Source organism: Gobius niger (genome assembly GCF_951799975.1).
Source record: "Gobius niger genome assembly, chromosome: 2".
NCBI classification, from domain to species: domain Eukaryota; kingdom Metazoa; phylum Chordata; class Actinopteri; order Gobiiformes; family Gobiidae; genus Gobius; species Gobius niger.
In genome coordinates, this window is record NC_136853.1 from 36,714,807 (window position 1) to 36,740,517 (window position 25,711).

The 25,711-nt window shown below is 40.1% G+C and overlaps 3 protein-coding genes across 4 annotated transcripts; all 3 read left to right on the forward strand.

Annotated features, from left to right (window-relative positions):
• The first annotated feature begins 8,945 nt into the window (after nt 1–8,945).
• On the forward strand, nt 8,946–11,932 carry sapcd1 (suppressor APC domain containing 1). Its single transcript, XM_079582844.1, has 4 exons — nt 8,946–9,057; nt 10,782–10,916; nt 11,046–11,201; nt 11,804–11,932. The coding sequence occupies exons 1-4, from the start codon at nt 8,959–8,961 to the stop codon at nt 11,891–11,893; spliced, it is 480 nt and encodes a 159-aa protein (XP_079438970.1). The 5' UTR covers nt 8,946–8,958; the 3' UTR covers nt 11,894–11,932.
• Nucleotides 11,933–14,590: 2,658 nt separating this feature from the next.
• On the forward strand, nt 14,591–20,333 carry prdm4 (PR domain containing 4). Its single transcript, XM_079551567.1, has 11 exons — nt 14,591–14,801; nt 14,883–14,998; nt 15,079–15,267; nt 15,857–16,621; nt 16,853–17,002; nt 17,089–17,207; nt 17,289–17,374; nt 17,705–17,832; nt 17,918–18,460; nt 19,106–19,274; nt 19,786–20,333. The coding sequence occupies exons 2-11, from the start codon at nt 14,884–14,886 to the stop codon at nt 20,144–20,146; spliced, it is 2,625 nt and encodes an 874-aa protein (XP_079407693.1). The 5' UTR covers nt 14,591–14,801; nt 14,883; the 3' UTR covers nt 20,147–20,333.
• Nucleotides 20,334–21,054: 721 nt separating this feature from the next.
• On the forward strand, nt 21,055–24,988 carry tmem209 (transmembrane protein 209). Of its 2 annotated transcripts, XM_079551708.1 has the most exons (15): nt 21,055–21,121; nt 21,451–21,601; nt 21,668–21,726; nt 21,812–21,943; nt 22,030–22,259; nt 22,344–22,548; nt 22,836–23,011; nt 23,090–23,161; nt 23,457–23,553; nt 23,641–23,766; nt 23,873–23,970; nt 24,068–24,182; nt 24,261–24,358; nt 24,493–24,566; nt 24,650–24,988. In XM_079551708.1, exons 2-15 carry the CDS (start codon nt 21,462–21,464, stop codon nt 24,702–24,704), a joined length of 1,677 nt encoding a protein of 558 aa, XP_079407834.1. In that variant the 5' UTR covers nt 21,055–21,121; nt 21,451–21,461; the 3' UTR covers nt 24,705–24,988. The 2 variants fall into 2 exon arrangements, 1 of the variants encoding a protein (XP_079407834.1); XR_013792626.1 differs by lacking the exon at nt 24,650–24,988 and having other exon boundaries at nt 24,106–24,182; nt 24,493–24,532.
• Nucleotides 24,989–25,711: the final 723 nt, after the last annotated feature.

Here is a 25,711-nt window from a genome sequence, read left to right on the forward strand (position 1 = left end):
ATTAAAAAAGGAAAAAAAAGAAAAAAAAATTGAACTTATTTTATTTTAATCAAACCAGGTCTAAACGAGTAAACCAGTTACTGGAACTAAACCAGGTCTAAACCCAAACTAAACCAGGTCTAAGCCAGATATGGTCTAAAGGGCTAAACCGCTAAACCAAGTCTAAACTGGGACTAAACCAGTTCATCGTAGAGGTCACCGTGAAAATAAAATACTTTTACTTTTAGCCCAATTTAAAGATGTAGTGGAGTAGAAAGTACAGATACAGGCTCTAAAACACACGTGTCAGGGTCAAGGTCATCTCTGTGGCCCTTTGAGAAGGAACATGAATTCCTAAGCATGTCAAAAAAAAAAGTAAGTCTGTAGCCCATTCCTGTGCGGAGTTATGGATTTTAAAATAAATAACCAGTTTGCTCACTCCAGCCACCAGGGGGCAGCTTAAATTTAAGAAAGAAAGAATTCCACATGTGTCCAGCAGAGGGCACTGACATAATAAGAGATCAGGATATAAACAGGACGTTATAGCCATGTGGTAAATGGTCAGTCTGCCCCAGGGCCGCTGTGGCTACAGTAGTAACTTACTGCCATCGAATGTGTAGTGAATGAATAATGACTTCATGCAGAGAAACATGTGACACAGGCTGATGAAGCACAATAAGTGTAAGCCGTTATTTATGAGGCCACAGTCCTGCGGCCCTCGACCCAAACGACTTCGACACCCCTGTAAAAGTAAAAAGTATTCATAAAAGTACCTATAAGTTGTACTTTTTACTAGTACTTGTACTTTGTTACTTTCCACCACTGGTCTGGATGAAGTAAAAACTCAACACCCAGGGAACAATCTAACGTGGTTAAAAGCTGAAAATGTGTTTAGCTTATAACAACCTCTGAAACCACGGTGATTTGCCCCAGTAAGTTTTCCCGCGCTGAGCTGCTGAGGCGAAGAGGTGGTGCCTTCAGCTGACTTGTTTTTGGCCAATGTCCTCATCTGGAAAACATCTGGTCTGCATCTGGCATCGCTGCTGTAAGCACCGGTCCAGTCCATGAGCGTGACAGTACAGTGAATGTTCAGCAGGGAAAATACGGGTAACAGGGCATGAGTGCTGGAAAAGACTACGGGAGCGGTCACTGAAAGAGAAGCAGTCATGTTTTATTTTTTATTTTTTTCCCTCTGAAATGTGGGTCAAATATTTGTTCCACTTTACGGCACAGTTATAATACGGTAATACGACGGAGATAGCACTGTAACTCAGCTCAGGCAGCTCTTTCCCAATATTAGTCAGAAAATACTAATCCTGGGTTTGGGCTGCAACAGATTACACTACCATGAAATCCATCAGTCAATATTTGTAAAGCGCTTTTCACAGTAAGTAAAACCATGGAAGATTAAATAAGAGAATAATAGTCTCTTGTGGCTGCACTCTGAATGCTGGTAAATTGATGTGTTCCTGTTATCAGTGGTGGAAGAAGTACTAAATATTCTTATTCGTAACAGTGCAAATACAGGACCAAAAATGTACTTGAGATTTTTTTTTTTACTTAAGTAAAAGTATGAAAGTATGTATTGTAAAATGTACTTTATGAGTAAGAAGTGAAAGTATTTAACTCGGGTCAAAAACAGGAACTAACTCGGGTCAAAAACAGGAACTAACTCGGGTCATAAACAGGAACTAAACCGGGCCAAAAACAAGAACTAACTTGGGTCAAAAACAGGAACTAACTTGGGTCAAAAACAAGAACTAACTCATGTCAAAAACAGGAACTAACTCGGGTCAAGAACAGGAACTAACTCGGGTCAAAAACAGGAACTAACTCATGTCAAAAACAAGAACTAACTCATGTCAAAAACAGGAACTAACTCGGGTCAAGAACAGGAACTAACTCGGGTCAAAAACAGGAACTAACTTCGGGTCATAAACAAGAACTAAACCGGATCAAAAACAAGAACTAACTCGGGTCAAAAACAGGAACTAACACGGGTCAAGAACAGGAACTAACTCGGGTCATAAACAGGAACTAAACCGGGTCAAAAACAAGAACTAACTTGTGTAAAAAACGGAACTAACTTGGGTCAAAAACAGGAACAACTCAGGTCAAAAACAGGAACTAACTCGGGTCAAAACCAGAACTAACTCGGGTAAAAAAAAACGGAACTAACTCAGGTCAAAAACAGGAACTAACTCGGTTCAATAACAGGAACTAACTTGGGTCAAAAACAAGAACTAACTCGGGTCAAAAACCGGAGCTAACTCGGGTCAAAAACAGGAACTAACTCGGGTCAAAAACCGGAGCTAACTCGGGTCAAAAACAAGAACTAACTCATGTCAAAAACAGGAACTAACTCGGGTCATAAACAGGAACTAAACCAGGTCAAAAACAAGAACTAACTAGGGTCAAAAACAGGAACTAACTCGGGTCAAAAACCGGAGCTAACTCGGGTCAAAAACAGGAACTAACTCGGGTCAAAAACAAGAACTAACTAGGGTCAAAAACAGGAACTAACTCGGGTCAAAAACCAGAGCTAACTTGGGTCAAAAACAGGAACTAACTCGGGTCAAAAACCGGAGCTAACTCGGGTCAAAAACAGGAACTAACTCGGGTCAAAAACAAGAACTAACTCATGTCAAAAACAGGAACTAACTCGGGTCAAAAACCGGAGCTAACTCGGGTCAAAAACAGGAACTAACTCGGGTCATAAACAGGAACTAAACCGGGTCAAAAACAAGAACTAACTCGGGTCAAAAACAGGAACTAACTCGGGTCATAAACAGGAACTAACTCGGGTAAAAAACAAGAACTAACTCGGGTCAAAAACAGGAACTAAACCGGGTCAAAAACAAGAACTAACTCGGGTAAAAAACAAGAACTAACTTGTGTCAAAACCAGGAACTAACTCGTGTAAAAAACGGAACTAACTCGGGTCAAAAACAGGAACAACTCAGGTCAAAAACAAGAACTAACAAGGGTCAAAAACAGGAACTAACTCGGGTCATAAACAGGAACTAACTCGGGTCAAAAACAAGAACTAATCCAGGTCTAAAGGAATAAACCACTAAACCAAGTCTAAACTTGGACTAAACCAGTTCATTGTAGAGAGGTCACTTTGAAAAGAAAATACTTTTAATTTTAACCCAATTTAAAAATGTAGTGGAGTAGAAAGTACAGATACAGGCTCTAAAATGTAGTTGAGTAAAAGTAAAAAGTATTCATCATAAAATGTACCTAAGTAAAGTAAAAGTACTTATAATTTGTACGTTTTTTTTTACTTTGTTACTTTCCAGCACTGCCTGTGATTGTCCTGTCATTACTAAGTTATCACTCCTCTGTAATGGGGTCACTGCGGTTCCATAATGAGAGTCACAGGCAGACGCAGGACTGGCCTTTGCAATGACAGCATCGAGTTTGGTGTTGGTGCTTCACTGTTGGAACGAGGAGCTGGATTCCTCTGAACTGTGATGTGGAACACTGAGTACAGGCCCTGATCCGCTGAGGTCACGACAAAGTAATCCCTCTGTGGCTTGTTTGGATGAAGAATGTGGATGTTGCTGGTACACAACGTCATATGAGTGCCTTAAACGTGAACTTTGACTCACTGTTTGTGAAAATTGGGACATATTTTAGAGAAGTGGTCACACACTTCTGTACTATAAGGAAACATAGTAAAAGGATTGTGCAATTATAGGCCTGTCACGATAGCAAATGTAGAAGTTCGATATATTGAGGCAGGAAAATATCGCGATAAACGATGGTATTGACTAAAAATACTTTCAACTCTAAAGCTTAAAAATGACAGCAATCCTTTGTTCAAAAGGTGCTTGACGTCATAACCCCCCTTTGCTCCAGATTGGCTTCATCCAAATCTAAAAGCTAAGACCAACAAAAGTGATCGTCATTTTTTGTCGCTGTTTTGTTGCGTTTTCGTCCTGGTTTTCGTCACGTTTTCGTTGCTCTTTTGGCACTTTTTTCAAGAAGCTTTTAGATTTGGGGGTTAAGAGGATACTACACTGAACATGATATAATGTAGCCCAATTTACTTCAGTTTAAAAAGTTTTACAAATAAAAAATTGGACAAAAACGCAAATAAATAAGCAAACAATGTATACTTGGAAGAAATAGTATAGCAGTAGTAGCTTTCCAGAGTGGTTTGATGTATTGACAAACCCACATGGAAAAAATATAGGCCTTGGTTCACCAATATATAGATTACTATCTAAATGTGTGTCAGCATGCATCTACTGTTGAAAAAAAAAAGAAGAGGAAGAAGCGTACAACTCCAGTTGCCCTAAATGTGCTGTAGCTCTGCTCCACTTCGAGAGAGGGAGAAACAGGAAGTTATACAAGAGGCCCTTGTTTACCACAGAGCAGTAGTAGAGAGTCCTTACATGTGGAATGGTACCTGTGTGTTGCCTTTTAGTTGCACAAGCACTTTGATAAAGACTAAAATTAAACAGTAATATTCCCAAAAAAAGTCCTTTTGTTCTGTTTGTGTTAGAGTTTCTTTTATTATACAGTACCGGCAATCAAAGGCATTAAACTCTGAATGAGCAAATGGGATTATGAAGGAAAGAAAAAACATTGACATTTTCTCAATTTTTGGTTTAAAATATAATACCAGATGTGTTATTCATAAATAAATCCCTTCAGTCATAATCTACAGTATAAACAGCTTTGAAATAAAAGAAAAACAATGCATAAAAAGTTTGGAAAATTGTGTCTATTTGTTGAATTTTATGTTCAATATAAAAAAAAGTATGTAATGTGCAAACAACAGATTTTCATGTTTCTCCTCATTATTATGGGATAATGCCAGTGTGGTAATGCCAATAATGTAATTAATAAAGATAGTTTATGTTTAGAACTTGCTCCTTTGCCCATTTGTGATAAGAAAGAAAAAGCATTGAACACTTTATAACCACTGGTCTTCCCTCTTTCAGGTGAGTCTGGGGCCCTTGTGCCTCGTGGTGACACTGAACTGCACATGTGCTCCAGCAGAGGGCGCAGTGGATCACATGTTTGCATAATAACAAGGTCAAGGGGCTGCCCTGTTGATCTATGTCTATTGGCTGTTCATAGAGCCTTTCTTCAGCTCGCATGAGTCCATGTTTTGTTGAAAAGGCTTCAGGCCTGTCCACTGAGTGGCCACCGGCTTGTTAGCTTAGTTAAAGACACTACTGTTTTGAAAATGTTGCAAGCTCTGACCCACAGATCTAAAATAAAACAATGTAGGAAATTGCAACTGACAACACACTAAGAAACAACGGATAAAAATCTGATTGAATGATAATTTTGGAGTCTTATAACACAGAGGTGATGGACACATCCATAATCAACATTGACACAAACACAAAAATTATGACTTATGAGCAAGATTTCCATTGTATTTCCTCATCAGTGTGGTTGAACAGACGTTAGCTCAGGTAAACATGTGTAGAAGTGAAAGGAACAAGCAACAACACATTTAAAAGAAAATCACAATGATGAGTAAAGTGTCTTATGGGTTTGCATGAGTTATTTTGTAGAATGGACCATCACCATATTGCAAAGCTCCAATGGATCACCATGGCAACGTCCTATCTAGAGTTTTATTGTAGATCTGTGGTTCTGACCCATGGATTCGGATTTGCCAGCTGCAAAATCATCTACGAGGTGACTAGACCCCCTCTAGTGGTGATCTCATGTATTGCAGAAAACAGTAGGCCTAAATAAAGAATAAGTGATGGGCCCTACTGCATTTTAACCAAAGCTTAATCAAATATTAAACGCTTAATCAGATACATTTTTACTGCTGTGTACAGCACTTTGGTCGACGTTTTTAAAGTGCTCTATAAATTAAGTTGGATTGGATTGAAATGTAGCCTATATTTGTATGACTGTACAGGGCAAACTCGAAAAATCAGAATATCGTTACAAAGTGTATTCTTTGTATCTTATTTTAAAATTGTATTAAAGGATTAGGCCACCGTTTTTACATACTGAGATATGTTCTTACCTAACCTTAGACGAGTTAATATATACCCGTCTGGTCTTTGTCCGTGCGCTCTGTCACGCAAACGGAGCACATACGCAGCCTCTCCCACATGTCACATAGCTCCAAAAAAGCTCATTATAGAAGCTACCAAGCTCTTCCCCCCGCTCACTTCCGTCAATAACCTTTAGGAGTTACTGCACGGACGTTGTGCTCCTCGTATCATTACGCCTCACAATATAGTCCCCCTTTTTATCTGCTTATAAGATCGACATGTTACATTTCTGTGTAAATATACTTCGCTTGAAAACACGTAACTTTATTTAAATAGGGAACACGTGGAAGAGCTTGGTAGCTTCTATCGTGAGCTTTTTTGGAGCTATGTGACATGTGGGAGAGGCTGCGTATGTGCTCCGTTTGCGTGACAGAGCGCACGGACAGACGGGGATATATTAACTCGTCTAAGGTTAGGTAAGAGCATATCTCAGTATGTAAAAACGGTGGCCTATTCCTTTAAGAATCTCTAGAATATTTAGAAAATGGACTGTAAGTCATAATCATCAAAATTATAACAAAGGCTTGACATATGTGACTTTGCATGCTAGTTTCACATTTTAAGCTGTATTACAGAAATAAATGAACTTTTATTCTAATTTTCCGAGTGTCACCTGTATACAGACAGATCAGTGTGTGTGTGTGTGTGTGTGTGTGCGTGTGCGTGTGCGTGTGCGTGTGTGTGTGTGTGTGTGTGTGTGTGTGTGTGTGTGTGTGCGTGCGTGTGCGTGTGCGTGTGTGTGTTATCTATGGGTGTTGACGTGTTGATGGCTGACAGACAGGGAGGATCTGTAGGCTCAGTGTTGTCAAAGCACATCTGCTCCGCCCTCTCACGTGAAAACTCCCCTTTACAAAAGGGTCAGGACGACAAAGGGACAAGACGAAAAGCTCATCCACAGTTTAAAGAGTTAAATACAATGCTTAATTTGATCCCCCGTTTGGGAGAATGTATTCCACCACCTTTCAGTTTTTCAGGGTAAAGGATCCGGGAAATATTTAGGAGCATCCGGCAAAGATCTGATTCTGATATGATGGTGTTTAAATGAGAGTGATCCGGCAATTGTTTTCGTTGCCTGTTCCCAGAATCCATCACTTCAGACCAAAAGTGTTCCTGATATGATACTAATTTACAAATTAAGCACTGGTTAAATAGCATTATGTGTCAGATTAAAACAGTAAAGATATAGCCACACATTCATATTACTGACATAAGCCTAGTCTCCTTTTTCATTGTTTTTCTTAAATTGGTTCTGAACACTTTCAAATAGGCCAAGAACAAAAAAGTTAGAAATGCACTTAAATTTAGTTTATTGATACCAAAGGGAAAACCCCTAAATTATGAGGTTCTGATGTCATGCTATTTCAAATATGCTTTTTAAAGGCCACACATCTCCAGTTTATTATGTGCTTTTATTGGTTTTAATGGTGGGTCTTAAAGCACTTTGTGGCAACAAGGGCTCAGGAAGATGATCAGACGAAAAATCAGGGGCTCGAGCACCCAGACGAGTCTTTGGGCACCCGGACGAGTCTTTGGGCACCCAGACGAATGATTCAGGAGATATAGTCTAACTAGTAAACATGAATATAGGTGTGGCCTATTTGACCATTGTCTATTTCTCTTTTTCACCCACTGGGAAAAACATAGATCAGCCACCTGCCTTCTCTATGTGCATGTAAGTGTAGTGAGTGATTAGTGGTGGATGTACAGTAGATGCTGTTGGCACAGAATGACAACCATGATTCAGTCAGTCAGCCCTGGGGCAGATGTGGCTACTATACAAGCATGACTGTGAAAGCACAATGGGTATCTTTAAAAGTGCAATAGCCTATATACTGTAAGTGTGAGGTATTATTATTGAATTTAATATTCTGCATTTGTTGACGTCTTGGAACTATGAAACAATATACCTCATACATACATACATACAACAAATACATGCTGGACTAGTCAGAACATATGGATGTAAATATGTGTGTTTTGTTTTGACATCGAGTGCTGAAGTCATTCATTATTCACTGTCAGCCAGGGATGAGTATTTCAAATCACAAATTGGTGCAACAAACCACATAGTGATCCCAAATACCAGTTCACCCACGTGTCAATGAGTGTTAGCCAGCATTGATCAACTCATCTAAAAATAAGTATGAACAGCTTCGTAGTAACACTGATGACATTTACGCATTAGCATTATCCCTTCGACTTACTGTCCACAGGAATGCTCTCCACACCTCAGCATTTGCACGGTGTTTGATCCGGGTTATGTCACATTCCTGCAGCATGTTCAGACAGCGCTCCCTGAAACCAAAAAAGAAAATATCAACATGTACTCTCTATTCTCGAACGTCTCACAGGAATCCTGTCCCTGCCCCTCCTAATGTCAAAACTGGTATGTGCAACTTGGTAATTCTATAATACTGTTTAGACCTGCTTCTTTTGAAGCGTTGTTGATGCAAAAAGTACTCTCCCCTTGCATTCAGACCCAGTACAGAGAGAGGTGGGGAGTGATTTAATATTATTTCAATGATGACTGATGCTTGTCTATCATCTTTTTTTAAACATATTTTTACATCTTATATTTTAGCTCTAATAAGTAAAATGTTATGTTGTGTTTTAAAAGATTTTTTATTTTTTTTCTTAAGTCTCCCTACACTTGGCGACCCACCTGTGTTACTTGATCTCTATTGCTGTATCTCTCTATCCTGGATGTACCAGTAATGCCAGTAACATGTGGAATTTGTCATTCGCGCTCTCGCCCCGGGCACCGTGCTCTGCTCTGCCTGGGAACAGCCTCTTTCTGCCTCCCCTCTCCTCCCTGTCTATCTCTCGCTATTATAGAGCGTTCCGCCGCGTTGCTGCTGTTGTTGCGAGCGACCATAGCACCTTTTTATGGGGGCAGCGTTGGCAGGGTTGAAACCCCACCCCGCCCACCCTTCTCCCCATGGCCTGTCGCTGTCCCGCCGCAGGGTCCTATACTGTGGTGATCATACCCCTGAAGACCAGCCTCTACAGCCTGGACGCCCTGCGCTTCTACCTGTGGGTGAGTAGAGGGCATGCAGGGGGGGACATGTCAGCAACTTTGTGCAGTATGGGATAAGATGTTCTCATTAGGCTTAGGCTTGAACTGCTCTGATCAAGACGTCTAAAACTTTAATAAGAATATGCAAACTTTTAAAAACATATCAAGAAGAACAGACGTTAAAAAGTCTGTAAGTTATTAATCTTCATCTATTCTAAGCATGTAATAAACAAGTTCAGTGAAAGTGTGAACATTAGAGTAATATTCCTGATATGACCAATTTGACCATGTGAATATTAAGCTTTCAAATAGGCTAGTAAATGTTAACAAAGACATAATAAGTAAAAGTAGTATTTGTATCCATCTTTATCTGAAAAAGTATGTTTATATGATTGGAGGATACACTATTTACATGTAAGCTGTCTTAAAAGTAATAGCACGCATTGTATTGTGAAAGTGCAGCTAACTGTGTGCCATGTTTTCAAACTGATTCCAACAAATTAAGAGTACAAACTTTTAATTTGATATTGGACATATCTCAAGCTAAATCCGTGTTGTCCTCCACTCTGCTGGTTCTAGCCTTTTTAATTACTTGTGAAATGTCCACACACATGATTACCTGATTCCTATAGAGCCCCGTGAGTCCATTTAAACAGTGCACAATGCCTGAACAACAGCGGCGATGGCCTCCCGCTGCCTTGTTTAATGACTCGGCTCGCACACAAAGACCAAGAGCCAGCTGTGCCACCCATTGTTACAGCCCTTTCATAATACATGGAGTCTCTACATATACCAACCTACGAGACTGAACTGTCAGAGAAAGTAAGTTATTTGATGTTGACAGGGTATCATACAGTCAACTCATGTCAGTTTTGGCCATTTTTAATACAGTCTCTCCCGCTCTCTCTTACTCATGAGGAGGCAACTCTTCATTCTTTAATTCATTCAGGACCAGAGCCGGTGCTGGCCCTTCTGAGGCCCTGAGCAAAATTCCACTCGGGGGCCCTACAGTACGCATCCCAAGGCTATTTGACGAAGAGCGAACCCATTTACGGTCAAACACAGTTACGCGCAGTATAGTGCAGGGCAGAAGTGGAACACAATGACCTCAATTTGGGCCCTGCCCCACTGTGCAAGAACCACTAACCATTTGACACTGTCAGACTGGGATTTAGGACGACACTAGGCAATTTCCCCCTCTTTTTAAAATGGTAAATGGTCACATTCTGTCACCTCTGGTCCCTGGCCCACAGTTTAGGAACCCTGATTTAAAATTAACTTACACCTGCTCCTGACTGCTATTTCTGTTTCACCACTGAGAATAAGCCTGACGGTAATTGGTTTTACACCAAGCACATTCACAGAACTGGGGTTACTAAAAAGTAACTGCATGTAAATTCAACTCTCCTTTGAGACAAATGCAGGAGTACGTGCAACGCGCTGTCAGAGCCTGTTGGAGTCACATCATTTGACTTGCATTGTCTGCATATAGGAAAAACCGGCTCTGTTCAGGACAGAGCCCAGCGATTCACATTTTGACTGAGTGATGTGCACAGAAAGTGAAATTTGCCGAATGGAAGGAAGTTTATTTACTGAAGTTTCAAAAAGGCAACAAAATCCCATGTTTATCCTTTTATGCGTTGTTTATCTTTGGGCCTTTCCCTTTGTCACTGATTTTCTCTCTAATCTATGGCCTTAATATTAGGTCAAGAAGATCAAAGTTGTGCTGTGCTGTTGTGTTTCAGATAAAGCGTCTGAAGGACCTTGAGCAGGAGAAGGACGCTCTGTGGTGTGGGCTGGAGATCCTGGACAAGGCCAGACTGTGGTATCTGCAGCGTCTGGAGGAGAACAGACATGGCGCCCCCTCATGGACTTCAGAGGTTATTACAGATTATGTACACGGCTGTGTGCGTGCAGGCGTGCGTGCGTGCGTCGTAGCTGTTTTTTTTTTAACCTAAGACACAAAATGAAAATAAATAAATAATCATAATAAACAATTTGATCAATAGACTGACTCGTGCCTTCTGAGGTCCCGGATCCAGCGGGCAAACGGTTCTTTGGGTTCTGTGATGAATGAGCCAAATGTGACCAGCAGCAGCACGCCCTCACTGCCTGAAGCTGTGGCAGACAGCGACCTCCGATGGCGTAATACGGTACTGACTAAGGTGGGTGCATCACTGTACCATAAACTCGATGTGCTGGCCTGGCACGCCGAACACAACTCTACCAAGTTTGATTTAAAGGCCCCATGCGCAATTTTTGGTTTGAAAGCAATAAAAGAAGCAGCACATTTTACAACTTTCAAGTCGTGGTGCTATAGTTCAACGGCTTTAAAAACTCAGTGTTTTTCCACATAGGCCTATGTCTGCTTTGTCCTGACTCCTTTCACAATCTAGGTCAACTGAAGAACAGATTTTATCCACAACTAGTAAAAAGTAAATAAATCAAGCGACCTCTAAAAGCATAAACACAAATTTGAAAGCTCGCAGCCTCCAGAAATATTATTCATTATCAATCAACATGGACAGCTTAGTTTTGGGAGGTTCTGCTATCAGAGGGTTCTTTGCTTACTGGTTTTAGTCAGCAACTAAAGTGTTCTGCTTTCTGATTGAGTAGTCGGGACCTATAAACAATGTGAATACCATGCAAAGTATTTTTGACCATTGGAAAAATAGATGAATTTAGCATGTTTATTAATACTTAAAAAATATTAAGTATAAACCTAGCATTTGTGTCCCCAAATATAAGCATTTGTTTCTTTTGCCAGGAGGTCAGTGACATGAATCGTCAGATTTCTCTGCTTCAAATGGAGAAAGACGCTCTTTTGGAACAACTTGATGATCAACGAGCTCACTGACAGTGAATATGAACAATTATTATTAGCCTATTTTTCAATTTTATTATTTTCAATCACATTATTGTAATTATTATTGAATAATTGAAATGTAAATATGTATTTAAAATAAATCATATGAAATCATGTTTGTTTCAGTAGTTTGATGCATTTGACCCTTATTCATTTCCAAATAATGTGACATTGTTATTAAGGTAAAGCAAAATTGTGTGTGTGTGTGTGTGTGTGTGTGTGTGTGTGTGTGTGTGTGTGTGTGTGTGTGTGTGTGTGTGCGTGCGTGCGTGCGTGCGTGCGTGCGTGCGTGTGTGTGTGTGTGTGTGTGTGTGTGTATGTAAAATGTTGGGTATCAGCATTAGGCTAAGTAAACATTATATCTCTTCTTGTCTCAATATGTGGCAGTGGGACGTTGATGATCCCAGACAAATCTTGCTTTCCTCTAGTTTTAATACAGGCTATAACACATGTCTTCATTGCAGCTTTATCAGACCTAATTTATAATTGTCAATGTCAATGTCAATGTCAATTTTATTTATAAAGCACATTTAAAAACAACGATTGTCGACCAAAGTGCTGTACAAGAACAGTAACAATATGTACAATAAACACGATAAAAGTTAAACACAGGTCATATATAAAGGCACAAACTGTATCTGGTCTACATGGAACCGAAGGCCAAGGCAAAAAGATGAGTATTTAATTATAATTATATATAATTATAATTATATAATATGTATAATACATTATATTATGACATAATAATATCTTTTTATACCGTTACTATGTTGCACACAAAAATCCAGCCACACTGTCACGAGGGCTACAGAAGAGGAATCTGATAACAATCTCGTTCAGGGTAAATGAAACATCTCCATAGCGGCAGAGCCTGTGGTTTCACCTTCGTGTACACGGTTTGCCACTGAACCATCAAACCCAGAGTACCAGCACTTGGCCAATTACCGGCTCTAATTCCTGGTGGTGCAGAAAACACCTTTTGTTGAGAGAGTGTCATGCCTCTATGACTGTCAAACACACTGTTTTACATGACGGTTTCCTGCCCTGCTCACCACTGACTTACAAATAGGCTACTTCCGACACCAGCATACAATAGCCTATCATATTTATTTTTCTTTAATGTGGCTTGCCAGAAATCAGTGAAGGGTCTTCCCATGCAGGTCAGCGGAGGTAGACGCATAAACATTGCAGGTATTTCGAAGGTACAAATCAAAGAGAGATTTCATGATAAACTGTTCAATTATTTCACAGAAAACACAATTTTATTTTCTAATAGGATACAACTTAGAGGTATGTTTTACTCGAATTGTAAAATGATAGACTATGCCTATCAGCATGTTTGCACCGGTGCACCCTCATAGAATACAAATATTTAGCTAAGTTGCATTCATGATTTCATAGGCCCAACATCCTTTATGACATAAAGGTCAAATCAAGTAGGCCTATAGTTTGTGAAAGCCTTTGCACCGAAATTGATCACTTTTCTTCTTCATACTCACTGCCCTTGCTCCCAGTCTCTAACTCCAGCAGAGATTGCAGGTGCTTTATGTAACCAATAGCTTCGCGCAGAGTTTCGACTTTACTTAGCCGCTTGTTCTCGGTCTCGTGCGGCAGGTGCTCCCGGAGCCGTGCGTAACCCTCGTTTACGCAACGCACTCTGTGTCGCTCCCGCTCGTTTCTTTTCCGAATGAAGGCAGGTTCAAATGTATACTCAAAAACGCTGATAGGTCCGTGAAAGGGAAAGTAAGATAGTCTTCTGTAGGAGAATCGTTGGTCGTAGAAATGGCCCAAATAGGCGGCGTCTATGACGGGCGATCCATCTTTGCAGTGCGCGTCATGATCCGAAAGGCCATGGAAAGTTCGAGCCACAAAAGAGTTGTTCCGCAAAACATCTGCTCTTGGAGAATGCATTTCTTCTGTGGAAATAACAAGGTAAACAATGAATAAACTTCACAAAACGTCACAAAATAGGTATATATATATAGGTATATATGTCTTACCCCCGAGTCTGATATTGCTCCACACACGTTTTGTGTCGCCTAATTTGTACCCAAATATGACATGGAAGATGTGAGGGCTTTGGGTTTGCAGTTGCATGATAGACCCACAACGCAAGGAGGGTGGTTTTTGAGGCGGAGATGCAGGCAGACAAGGCTACATCAAGATTAAATTGTTGACCTCCCCTCCTTCCGTTCACTGGAAGTAATCGGTATAATAATAATCATATCAATAATCATATCATAAAATATCACACATATTTTTTGGTTTAATAATGTGATTTTTCTTCTTTATTATTGTTTTGCGAAATACACAAAAAAGTCACGTTAAAGTCGCCTGTCAAGTAAGCCTAGCTAAAAATCAAATCACCTCACATTTAGCTGCACGTGGACGCCTTGGGTAGCCCGATATGAATATTAATATTATGTCTACGGGGTAGCCTAACTTTTTGAAGTAGGCTATGCTGTGTACTTCTTAGATTGTCACATAGTACGTTTTTACTTTATTAATATTATAATGAAGTAGCGCCACTGTACCAGTTGGTGGCGGTAATGTCCATAGAAATGCCCCTACTGCGCATGCGTGAGCAAACTATCATGGCTCCGTTCAGGGAGGTATTGTTGTTGTTTTTTTCTGTACCCATTTCTCTTATATAACACGGGCTTTACAGTGTGGATTTCAGCATACGAACAGATCACGATGCAAGTTAGTATTTTCGTTAAGGCCATCAGTCTTCCTAAACGAAGAGGATTTGGAGATGTCGTTTCTGCTAGCTGTGAGCCTAGCAGTGTAGAATAATGCTAAAAATTATAATTATCAACACATGTTTGATAGGTTTTTTAGTTAAACACTACAGAGGAGTATTGACACGCCACAAATGAATATAGCATGCTAAATTAAGGTAAGTTCATCCTCAGTACTTCCTTAAAGTTAGTACAGTACAGCCATCTGATGCTAACTGGTTATTGTGATTGTTTCCCAGGATGAATGAGATGAATTTAAGTCCTGTGGGCATGGACCAGCTGAGCGTGCCCTCAGTCAGTGCAGGTCATCTTGGTCTGCCCACCTCGCCAACACATAACACTTTACCCACTCCAGGTATGAAGGACCTAACCAGCCCACATCACATTTGTGCAAAAACAGACTGCTTTTTACAAAAATAATGATATGTTTCGCAGGTATGCCTGTTGCTATTCCCAGCCTCGGCCCTTCACTGGGCTCTCTCCCCTCTGCCCTGTCTCTGATGTTGCCAATGGGTCCGCTGGGTGATCGAGGAGTGATGTGTGGCATACCTGAGAGGAATTACTCCTTACCCCCGCCTCCCTATCCACACCTGGAGAGCAACTATTTCCGCCACATACTTCCAGGTGTGCTACTACATAGTATATGTACAGAATGTGAATGGTAAAAATCTCTTGACTGCTAGCACTGTGTTTCCACTGGTCTAAGTCAGTGTGCAGGATAAAAAAAACAGGACTGATAAAGAAATGAAAGATCCGCATAACTGTGTAGCCCCGGTAGCTTTTTTAATGCTCACCGAGTAGTGATGATTCGGGCCTTAGCCTTTCTTCAGACAACTGTATTTCCCAGCACAGTATTTTGGAAAACAGTGTTGAAAATTCACTCTGAACCGATGTTTCATAATACATTTCCAGTTCAATTCACTGTACATCAAAAACTGTATAACTTAAGATATTAACTTACACTCCTCCCCAAATGGTATTACATTCTTTACTGACAATATTCATCATCTCTTGCTGGTTCATTGGTCAAAGTGGTCATTTTAGTATATTTTATGTGATCTGTTGTAACTAGTTATAGACACTGCTGCAATATGTTTTTCAGTATAGATATCAATGAGCGCTAGATAGTAAAGACTCTAAAGATTTCAATATCTAGTTGTTGATACACCTGTGTTATATAGTTTAAAAATGCTTTTTGCTTTGTCTCCCGTAGGTATTCTGTCATATCTGGCTGACCGTCCACCACCTCAATACATTCATCCCAGTAGCCTTAACATGGACGGACCTTTGTCTGTGACCAGCAACAACCCTTCAGGCCTGGACCCTTATAGTGGCCCCAGTGGCCCTCTGGAGCAGGGCCTGGTGTCTATTGATTCCCGGCAGGTCAGTGGCCAGGCTGACCTCCACCAGGCGGGCCATGAACTCAGCTCCACAGGTTTAGCCATGGAGTCCAGAGTTAGTAGTCCCATGTCTGACAGAATGGGAGAGGAGTTGACTTCGATGGACGGTGTAGGTGTAGTGTCTGTGTCCGAATCGCAGCAGCAGCTCGGAGGTGGAAGACAGCCTCAGCCCCATGAAGGACTAACAGGTGTGGACACATCTGGGGATGTAATCCCTCTGCATGGACCACCAGTTCTGGAGCTTCCAGTGGTGATGGAGCCAGACCACATGGGGGCTAGAGTGTGCAATGCTGGGGCAGGAGGAGCAGGAGGACTGGGGGAGCAGCTTCACTCGAATGGGGAGTTGAACTCGAGTGTGGTAAGTGTGGTCCTCACTGGATCCATGGGAAATCAAGGATCGCTGGAGCAAGTCTCTTTGCATGGACATGCCGGGATGGGGCTGGACGCAGTGAATGTGTCGCCGATCACAGCAGAAGTGTCACTGGGACCGGAAAATAACCTAGTCCTGGTGAACTCCACCCTGCAGCTGGAGGACTCAACCTCTAACAAAGAAAATATGGTTTCTTCTTGCACAATATGTAAGTTGTACCTTTTATATGTTGTAATTAGAAGCAGTAGTTTGATATTCGCTTTTGCATCAATTAGGAATGACAGTTTGACCGCTTATTTTACCGATTATGGATATGGAGCATGGAGGATATCTTTCCGGATATCTCTCTACTTTAAGCTTTATTCGTGACATGCCATACTATTCTGATTGTTATTGTTATTGACTTCTGTCATCGTAAATAAACTGTCGTTTTTTTCAGGGTGTACACTCTGTGAGCGCTCGTATACCTCAGACTGTCCAGAACATGGACCGGTCACCTTCATCCCCGATACCCCCATTCAAACCAGAGCACGCCTGTCGCTTCCACGCCCACTGTGCCTGCGCATCTCTATCGCTGATGAGCCTCTCGGTAAGAAAATATGTAATCTCCCATATAATGTAACACACCGATGTCAAGGGTCAATAGAGTACTGACATGTGATTCAATATTGTTAGGAGTTTTTGCCCGAGACATCATCTCTCCAAGAACATGCTTTGGGCCAATGATTGGTCAACATTGCAGTAATGTGGACCTTTCAGATTGGCCAGAGAAAGACACACCACAACTATGGAAGGTTGTTTAAAAGTGAATATTGCATTCATAATTTTGTGATATATGTTTAAATTATTTTTATATCATCAAATGTCTGTTAAAGATGTACCATAACAATGTGCTGGAGTTCTACATTGTTACAACAGATGAGAATGAATGCAACTGGATGATGTTTGTCCGAAAAGCAAGGTATGCAATCTTAAGCACCATATGGTGTATTTATTTTTGTACGATTTATATTTGTACAAAAAGCACAGACTCATGCATCGGTTTCTTGCACGAGTGTATCCTGAAAGTGTATGGGATGTTACTTGAATGAGAGATAAGGGGTAGGTTTATTATAGGGTCTTTGAACTTCTTCCTTCTCCTTTTGAGCACAGTAGTTTTCTATCTTCTGTATAAATTTTTTAAATATGCGTTTCAAATTACTAAAGAAATGAAATGAAAATGGCTCTTGCTTGCTAAGTTCTGTTGACCGAGTCTGAAAACATATAAAATATGAATTCATTTTGTTTTCAGATCCCATGAGGAGCAGAACCTTGTTGCGTATCCAGCCAATGGAAAACTGTTCTTCTGCACGACCACAGAGATACACCCTGACCAAGAGCTACTCTTCTACTACAGCAGAGATTACTGTAGGCTTTTGGGTAAGGCATACTAACAGCACTTAAAAAAACAAAAGCATTAGTTTAAATGTTGGTACAAATATATATATGTTTTTATTGTGTCTAGGATTTCCCCAGGTGCCCGAAGGACAAATTTGCCAATGTGGAAAAGAGTGTTCATCATTCACTGAGCTCAAGACTCACTTGGACAACCATAACACTAACCACAACCACAACCAGTCTGCACACAGCCCATCTCAGCGAGATCATTCCCAGCCTCCGCCACCGCCATCTCAACAACAGGAGCAGTCATCCCAGCAGCAGCACACTCATCAAGACGACAAACTGACCAACGGGACATCCAGCTCGTCCTCCTCGCCCTGGCCTTGTCACCCGCACAATGTAGTGCAAACTAACAATGATAATGGCAGCGGGACTGATGACAACAGCAATAGCATCACAAGTAACACTACATCCAAAGGAAAGGGCCAGGGCCATGTGAGAGAACGGAAGTTCAAGTGCCACATGTGTCCCAGGGCATTTATAACATCCACTAAACTCAATGTGCACTTTATGGGACATATGGGGGTGAAACCTCACAAGTGTGAATACTGCAGTAAGGCGTTTAGTGATCCGAGCAACCTTCGAATGCACCTTAAGATTCACACAGGTACTGTTTGTTGTCAGTGACTTTTGATCATATGTTTCCAAAACTTCTATTTAATTGTTAGTATTCTTTTTTTTAATATGAAAATAGGAATAACAGTGGACGAACCAGATGCATTGTTTAAAGTGTTATAGCACCTGTGCCAATTTTTTACACCTCCATTGGGGGCTTTTAGGTAACAAGAGATAAAAAAAAACATGATTTAACAAGACAAGATAAGGCTGTTATACACATGGGAACAATTCTTGCCCAATTTAAGCCACTGTTTGAGCTCTCTAGTAAAGATGTTAATGTTGGTCTGCAGTTTTAGTGTAGCAGGGTGAGAGTTTCAAGAGTGTAGGAGAAGCAAGACTGTATAATACTATAAAAGGAAAAAAAAATTGTGCTTTTGTATGACATCATAATGATGCAATTACCTGTTTATGCAAAAGGTGTGCATAATCTTTTAAGATTAGTCATGTTCTGCTAGTTTATGCTATATCCTTTAAAAACACTCAAGATAGTTAATTTGAATCCATAGTTATAGCATTATGCTTATAATTTACTGTGTTGTTGCATTGCTGCTGTTTGCTTGGAAAAAATTATGTTTGTATGTATTGTATTAACTGTATATCTTGTGACTTTTTACTATAATTCATGTTTTAACAGGTCAGAAAAACTACAAATGCACAGTTTGTGAGCGGTCTTTCACACAGAAGTCTCATGTTGCCTCTCATATGTTGATCCACACCGGGGCAGAGAAACTGAAGTGTGACCTGTGTGACCGATCGTTCATCAGGAAACATGACCTGAAGCAGCACATGTTCTCCCACACGCAGTATGTACTTTTTAAAATTCCTTTTATTATAGCCGCACAATATAAAAAATGGCATGCGACTGAACAAGAATAGTTTCAGGGTGATTTGAGTGGTCAAACTCTCCAAGAAAAGTTATCCTGTCCCACACCAGAACTTATTTGGGTCTCGGAGTCAGAAAGTCCTCATAAGTACTGTATTTTTGGGGGCTTGGGGACCTTTTTCTGCCAGTGGACCTGTCTTCTCAATATCAAGATTTTGACTTGACCTCAATCCTATTTGATGTGAGACCTACAGAGACCACTTCAACTGAACGGATGCTGTGAAAGTTTTGGCACTGCTTGACTTTATTATTTTCTCATACCGTGCCAATATTTCTTGAGGGCACTTTATAACCACCGGGGGGATGAAAATGTTAGAGATTGATTTTGTTTCCAGCAGTATGGACTGGAGATGATGATGAACTTGTAGCTTAGTAAATACTTCTGCTGTGTATAAATAAAGTGATTCAATGGTCCATTCCTATTTTTACAGGGAGCGCCAGATACAGTGCCCGAAATGCAACAAGCATTTTCTCAAGACCAACCATCTTAAGAAGCATATGAACTCCCACGAAGGCCGCAGGGACTTTGTATGTGAGAAATGCCATAAAGGTTTCCTCACCAAATACCACCTCACCAGACATTTAAAGATCTGCAAAGGGCCTAAAACTGAAAGGGCTTCTCGTAAAGAGCGAGTAAATGAAGATGATGATGAAGAAGAAGAAGAAGAAGAAGAGGAAGATGACAGCTGTGGGGGAGGAGAGGCAGAGAGACTAGACTCTGTCGATAATGAACCCTGCATTTTAGATGTTGCAGGATATACCTCGGAAAAGTCATTATCACCTCCAAACTGAACAATAAGCCTCCTCTAGTCTACTGCAGTGGTTCTCAACTGGTGGGTTAGGACCATTTTCAGTTGTTTGCTTTTGTTTTTGAAGTAACTACTTCCTATAGTAGTTTTACCTCTACTTGAGTAATATTATATTGAAGTATAAGAACATTTAGGATTGAAGGTGGGTTCCGAAGCAACACTAGTTAAAAACCTCTCATTGCAGTGTTTCCCAACCAAGGGAGCACTTAGCCGGAGGTATTTGGAAATATTTTGGATCTAAAAAGAAGTCAAAACTGAATTTGTTTTTCGATATTATTTTAAAAGAAAACTTTTTTTTAATGATCACTTGCAGTAAAAGGTTGGAATTTCATAGTGTGTTTGCTTTATTTATTACACAATACACTACTAAATTTCAATAAATCAGAGTTTAGAGGATAATGTTCTAAATAATTGGTTGCACCTCAGAGTTTAGGGGGTACTTTGAGTTGAAATTATGGACTCAAGGGGTACGCAAGACAAAAAAGGTTGGGAACCACTCGCCTACTGTATTTTACAGGCTAATACTCTACATGTCTATCTTCAAAGCAGCAGTTGTGAGCTTATGAACTGAAAAATGATTTTATATATATTTTTGTAATAATAAACCTTTTTAATAAAGTAAGACGTATGGAGTGTCTGCGCCAAAATATGACTTTGTATTTGCATAATCTTACTCCGCTCTGATGACATAACCTTGCCAGTAGGAGGAAGCCTAAGCCAACTATGCTTTTCTTTTTTACCATGTCACGTTGGTCATTAATGCTTTATATAAAACGAATTATGAATCTCGTTTGTCAATTTTTAAAATTTATTTTTTAAACATTTGCCTTAGTAAATAGGAGTTTAGTTTTATTCTGCGTTGTTCCATAGCGGAAGTACACCGTTGGAACATCCGGTTGAAATACAAATTATGCAGCCGCTGTCTACAGCGTGGTATGATCATAGACATAATATATTGGTATGATCGATATACAATGCATTTACTAATGTTAAGCTTTTCGCGTTGTTAATGCTTTCTATTGTAGTTGTGCAGAATGTAGGGCAAAGGTGCATAGGTTAAGATCTAATCACTTTGTTTTCAGTAGTTTTCTGCAAGCTAACTTATGCTAAGCTAATATCTGAGGGTTAGCGAGCAGTTTGTGGCAGTAATAATAAAGCTTAAGTTATGTGGTCTTTGTTGGTATTCAATTGTTATATATAAAATACACATAGCTTTTGTTCTTGTATACTATAGATGCCAGTGTGTGCTAGTTTGGTGCTTCATTTGATGCTTTGCTTTCTGTCCAGTTAAGAAAATCATGTTGACCCCGCCGACGAAAGGGACACCAAGTATGATTGACAAGGCGCTAAGGATGAGACGAGAGGAACAGGCTCGCCAGGTGGTTCTGGCGTGGGCTGTCCTCAATATGTCTCTGGCTGGCATGATTTACACTGAAATGTGAGTCTGATACATTAGCTTGTAATGTATAACCATCTTAATGATTCACCTGCCTCTTAAATTTAGGTCTGGGAAGTTGCTGAGCACATACTACAACATCACTTACTGGCCGATCTGGTACATAGGTGGGTTGTGAAGTATGATAATAACATTGTCATATTGTCTTCCTATAATAAACATCTGTCCAACATCTACTTTTTTTTGCCACAGAATTGGCGTTAGCGTCATTGTTTAGCCTCAATGCACTATTTGACTTCTGGAAGTATTTCAAGTACACCATGGCTCCAGCCACTATTGCAGTGTCTCCAGAACAGCACCGCCTTCTTGGACTTAGTGGGTCAGGTAAGTGAGTAGAAACAATACCACTCTATACTCTACAGTTAAATGTGCTTTCCATATTTATCTGTGATATGTTTATTTCTCTGCAGGTATTCAAGCCTCTCCTGTGCCAAAACTAGAGAAAAAGGAGACCCCAGCCCCTGCCCAGTCCTCTCCTCTGCAGGGTCAGAGTGTGTTGAGCTTCAGTCCCGCTCGACCACCAACCACTAGTCCTAAATTTTCTCCCAGCTGTGTGCCTGGCTACAGCCCTAGTCTCAGTAACCCATCTTCCCCAAGCAGTGTAGGAGGACCCTTTTCACCCTCTGTCAACTTTGGAAAGGTTTGTGTAATATTCTGTGCTTATCTTTGAAGAATAATAAAATGTATTGCCATAGTCACAAATTGAATGTGCTTCTCCCTGTAGGTGCTGAACTATAGTCCATCCCCTGGCTCCTCTCCTTTTCCAAGCAGCATTGGTCCGGCTGAAGGTTCAAGCTTAAGGGCTCGATATCGCACATCACCATCCGTGTTTAACTCCCCTGGAAGCAAGGAGGACTACATGGAGGATCTGAAAAGCTTGGAGAGATTTCTACGTACAGAGGAAGAAAAGAGTCACAGAACACAGCTGGGTATGTTATATCTTATTCTAGGAAAATTAAATATATTGAAAAGACTCACAGCTTAAGAAATTGTTGACAATGTTTTAAATATATATCACAAACATGAAAGCAGTATGACTGGGCTATTGCTGAATTTAAAACGTTTTGTTGTCTGTTGACATATTAAGTAGTTTGAGAGGAATTTGGATAATTTTCTGTGGTTCCTTTGAAATGGGGGAATACATTAACTTGTGTCATACCTCTTAATCATATTGTAAATACTGTCATTATCATCATAATCTTGATATTGTCTTTAGGGAGTCCAGAATCTGTCACTCCAAATCACAGTCCAACATTTTGGAACTACAACCGCTCTGTGGGCGATTATGCTCAGAGTCTGAGGAAATTCCTCTATCAGCCAGCCTGTCGCTCTCAGGCCCCATCTGCACACAAGGATGAGACAGACCTTGGCTCCAAACAGGCTGCAGAGGAGGTGTGAAAGCCACCAATGTGTTCCATTATTTTTTTCAAGGGTTGTGTTTATAATGGGTGCTCATGCCATTCTATTCAGGTGTGGGCCAGGATCACAACGAGTCGCCCTGTTGTGGACCGCATTGACAGCTGGACTGCCAAACTAAGAAATGCAAGTATACTGTTTTTGTTTATATACGTGTCTGTGTTTATATATATATACAGTGGGGAAAAAAGTATTTGGCCAAAATCCAATACAATGTCTATGTGAAACTGACCAAATACTTTTTTTCCCCACTGTATATATCATACATAAATGCATATGTATGATTTTTGTTTTGTTGTATGAACTGCAGCATTTTATCTAGAGGGGACCTTTAAGAACAAAAGGGTTCATCTCAAAAGGGCTATTCCTTTTTTTGATAAATAAATGTAAAATAATAAAAATAATAATTTATTTATTGCAGTGGATAAGTGACACCATCTTGGTCCCACTGGTCAAAGAAATAGACTCTGTAAACGGCCAGTTGAGAAGGATGGGCTGTCCTGAACTCCAAATTGGAGGTAAGGCAGGGACTAAAATGTGTATTTAATTGTACCTTGTAAAATTATTATTTTACTACTATACTTATGCTTTATTTTTGACATTAGAGGCCAGTATAAGTAGCCTAAAACAAGCAGCAGTAATGAAGGCATCATCCATTCCTACCATGAACTCTATTGTCCAGTACTTGGACGTCACACCTAACCAGGAGTACCTTGTGGAGCGGATAAAAGGTTGGATAAAACATGAGCATAAAACTTAAATGAACTGCACTGAGAAATGATATGTTAAAATAGTAACGGATAAATAATCTTTGTTTGATCTTATTTTTTTTCTTAGAGCTTGCACACAGTGGCTGTATGAGCTCCTTCAGGTGGAATGGAGGAGGTGATGTGAAGAATAGAAAGTGGGACACTGACCTCCCCACAGACTGTGCTGTGAGTGTAAAGACTTAAGATCCAGTGGGACTACAGGCTCATTTAGCCTGTTATGTTAATGCGTCGTATTGAAATACCATGCACTTTGTGTTATCAGATCCTCATGTATGTTTTCTGTACATACTTGGACTCCAGACTACCTCCACACCCCAAATATCCAGATGGAAAGACCTTTACATCTCAGCATTTTAGCCACACACCAGATAAACCAGGTATTTCTCATTTTCTTTTTTTTCTTTTTTACCACACTTAAAGTGTAATTAACTTCCTGTTTTCACAACTTTTCACAGATGTGACTAAGGAGAACCTCTTTTGCATACACCAAAGTAGCACTACACCCCCTCATTACCAGCTCATCTATCAAGGACACATCTACAGCCTCCCCAAGGTGAAAATTGAACTATAAAGATTTTTTTTAAAATAAATAATTATATGCAAATAATAATTCAGGACTACGATATTCTTGTCTATTATCTTGGAATACACAGGCTGACTCTTAAGTCCATTTGATTTTCATTACAGGGTAGGAACAACTTGTTTCACACAATCCTCATGTTTCTTTATGTGATAAAAACCAAGGAATCAGGGATGCTTGGGTAAGTGTGTAAGAGTCCACCCGGAATACTGTATATATGTAGCTTGGAATGAAAGAACTAATCTACTGTTTGACTTCCCTTAGGAGAGTAAATCTTGGCCTCTCTGGTGTGAACATATTGTGGATTTATGAAAGCTAAGGAAGAACACTTGAATGGACCTGTTCTTGGTGCTTTGGGAGTGAAAACTCAGCTCCGCACCTGGAGTCTGTTTTTATATTGCTTCAGTGCGTCATCCATTCTGGTGCACTGCTGTTTGAATATGATTTGTGTTTACTTCTCTAAGCACAAAATAGTTTACCCTGTTTTCTGAATGCATCAGCATGGCAGCCTTGTACATAAAATGCCTCCGATTTTGTGGATTGCTTGAGGCAAGTCTGAATGTAAATATGATTGTTGAATGTTTTCTTCATAAAAGTTTTTTTTTTTTTACCTCATCAATTTTGTAAAGGTTTGTGAGAATAATAGGCTATACACTGTTTGGCCATGTTTCCATGTTCAAAATCAGGATGGTTTGGTATGTATAATTGTATAGAATTACCACTCACAGTCCCATGTTTTTTATTACAATCATTTCATATTACATTGTGTGTTGAATTGCTCAAAAACGGCAACCACTAGAGAGCAGTCTGGTTTAGATATCGCGTTTGACCTTACTCTACACCAGTCTTTTGTTAAAAGCTCCATGGAGAGCTATAATTCAACAATTTGAACTACCTGTTGCTGCTTGTCATATTCTGGTGCGAAACTGTTTTAAACAGTAGACGACAGATTGCATTCAGGTGTGATTTAGTGCTTCCACGGTCAGCTGCGACTGCACTGTTTGAACGCGCTGGAAATTTCCAATCGTTTAAACTTCAAAACTGGTTCAGGAATTATAAAGTACATCCTCTGCGACACTACGGGACATGAGCTGGCTTCATTTTTCGTGTTTGTTTTGTAGTTTTAAATCGTCCTTTTCTTAGCTGAACTGCATTTCCCATAATGCATTTTGCTGACTGCGGGGAAACTGCTGGAAAATGTAGTTTAGATTGCGTTACAATTAGTCACTTGAATAATTTACAAAACAAAAAATATCTTATAATTCATTTAAAATACTTCTTGCATACTTGGTAAATTATCGAACCCGATCTTGTCAATCGCGTTTG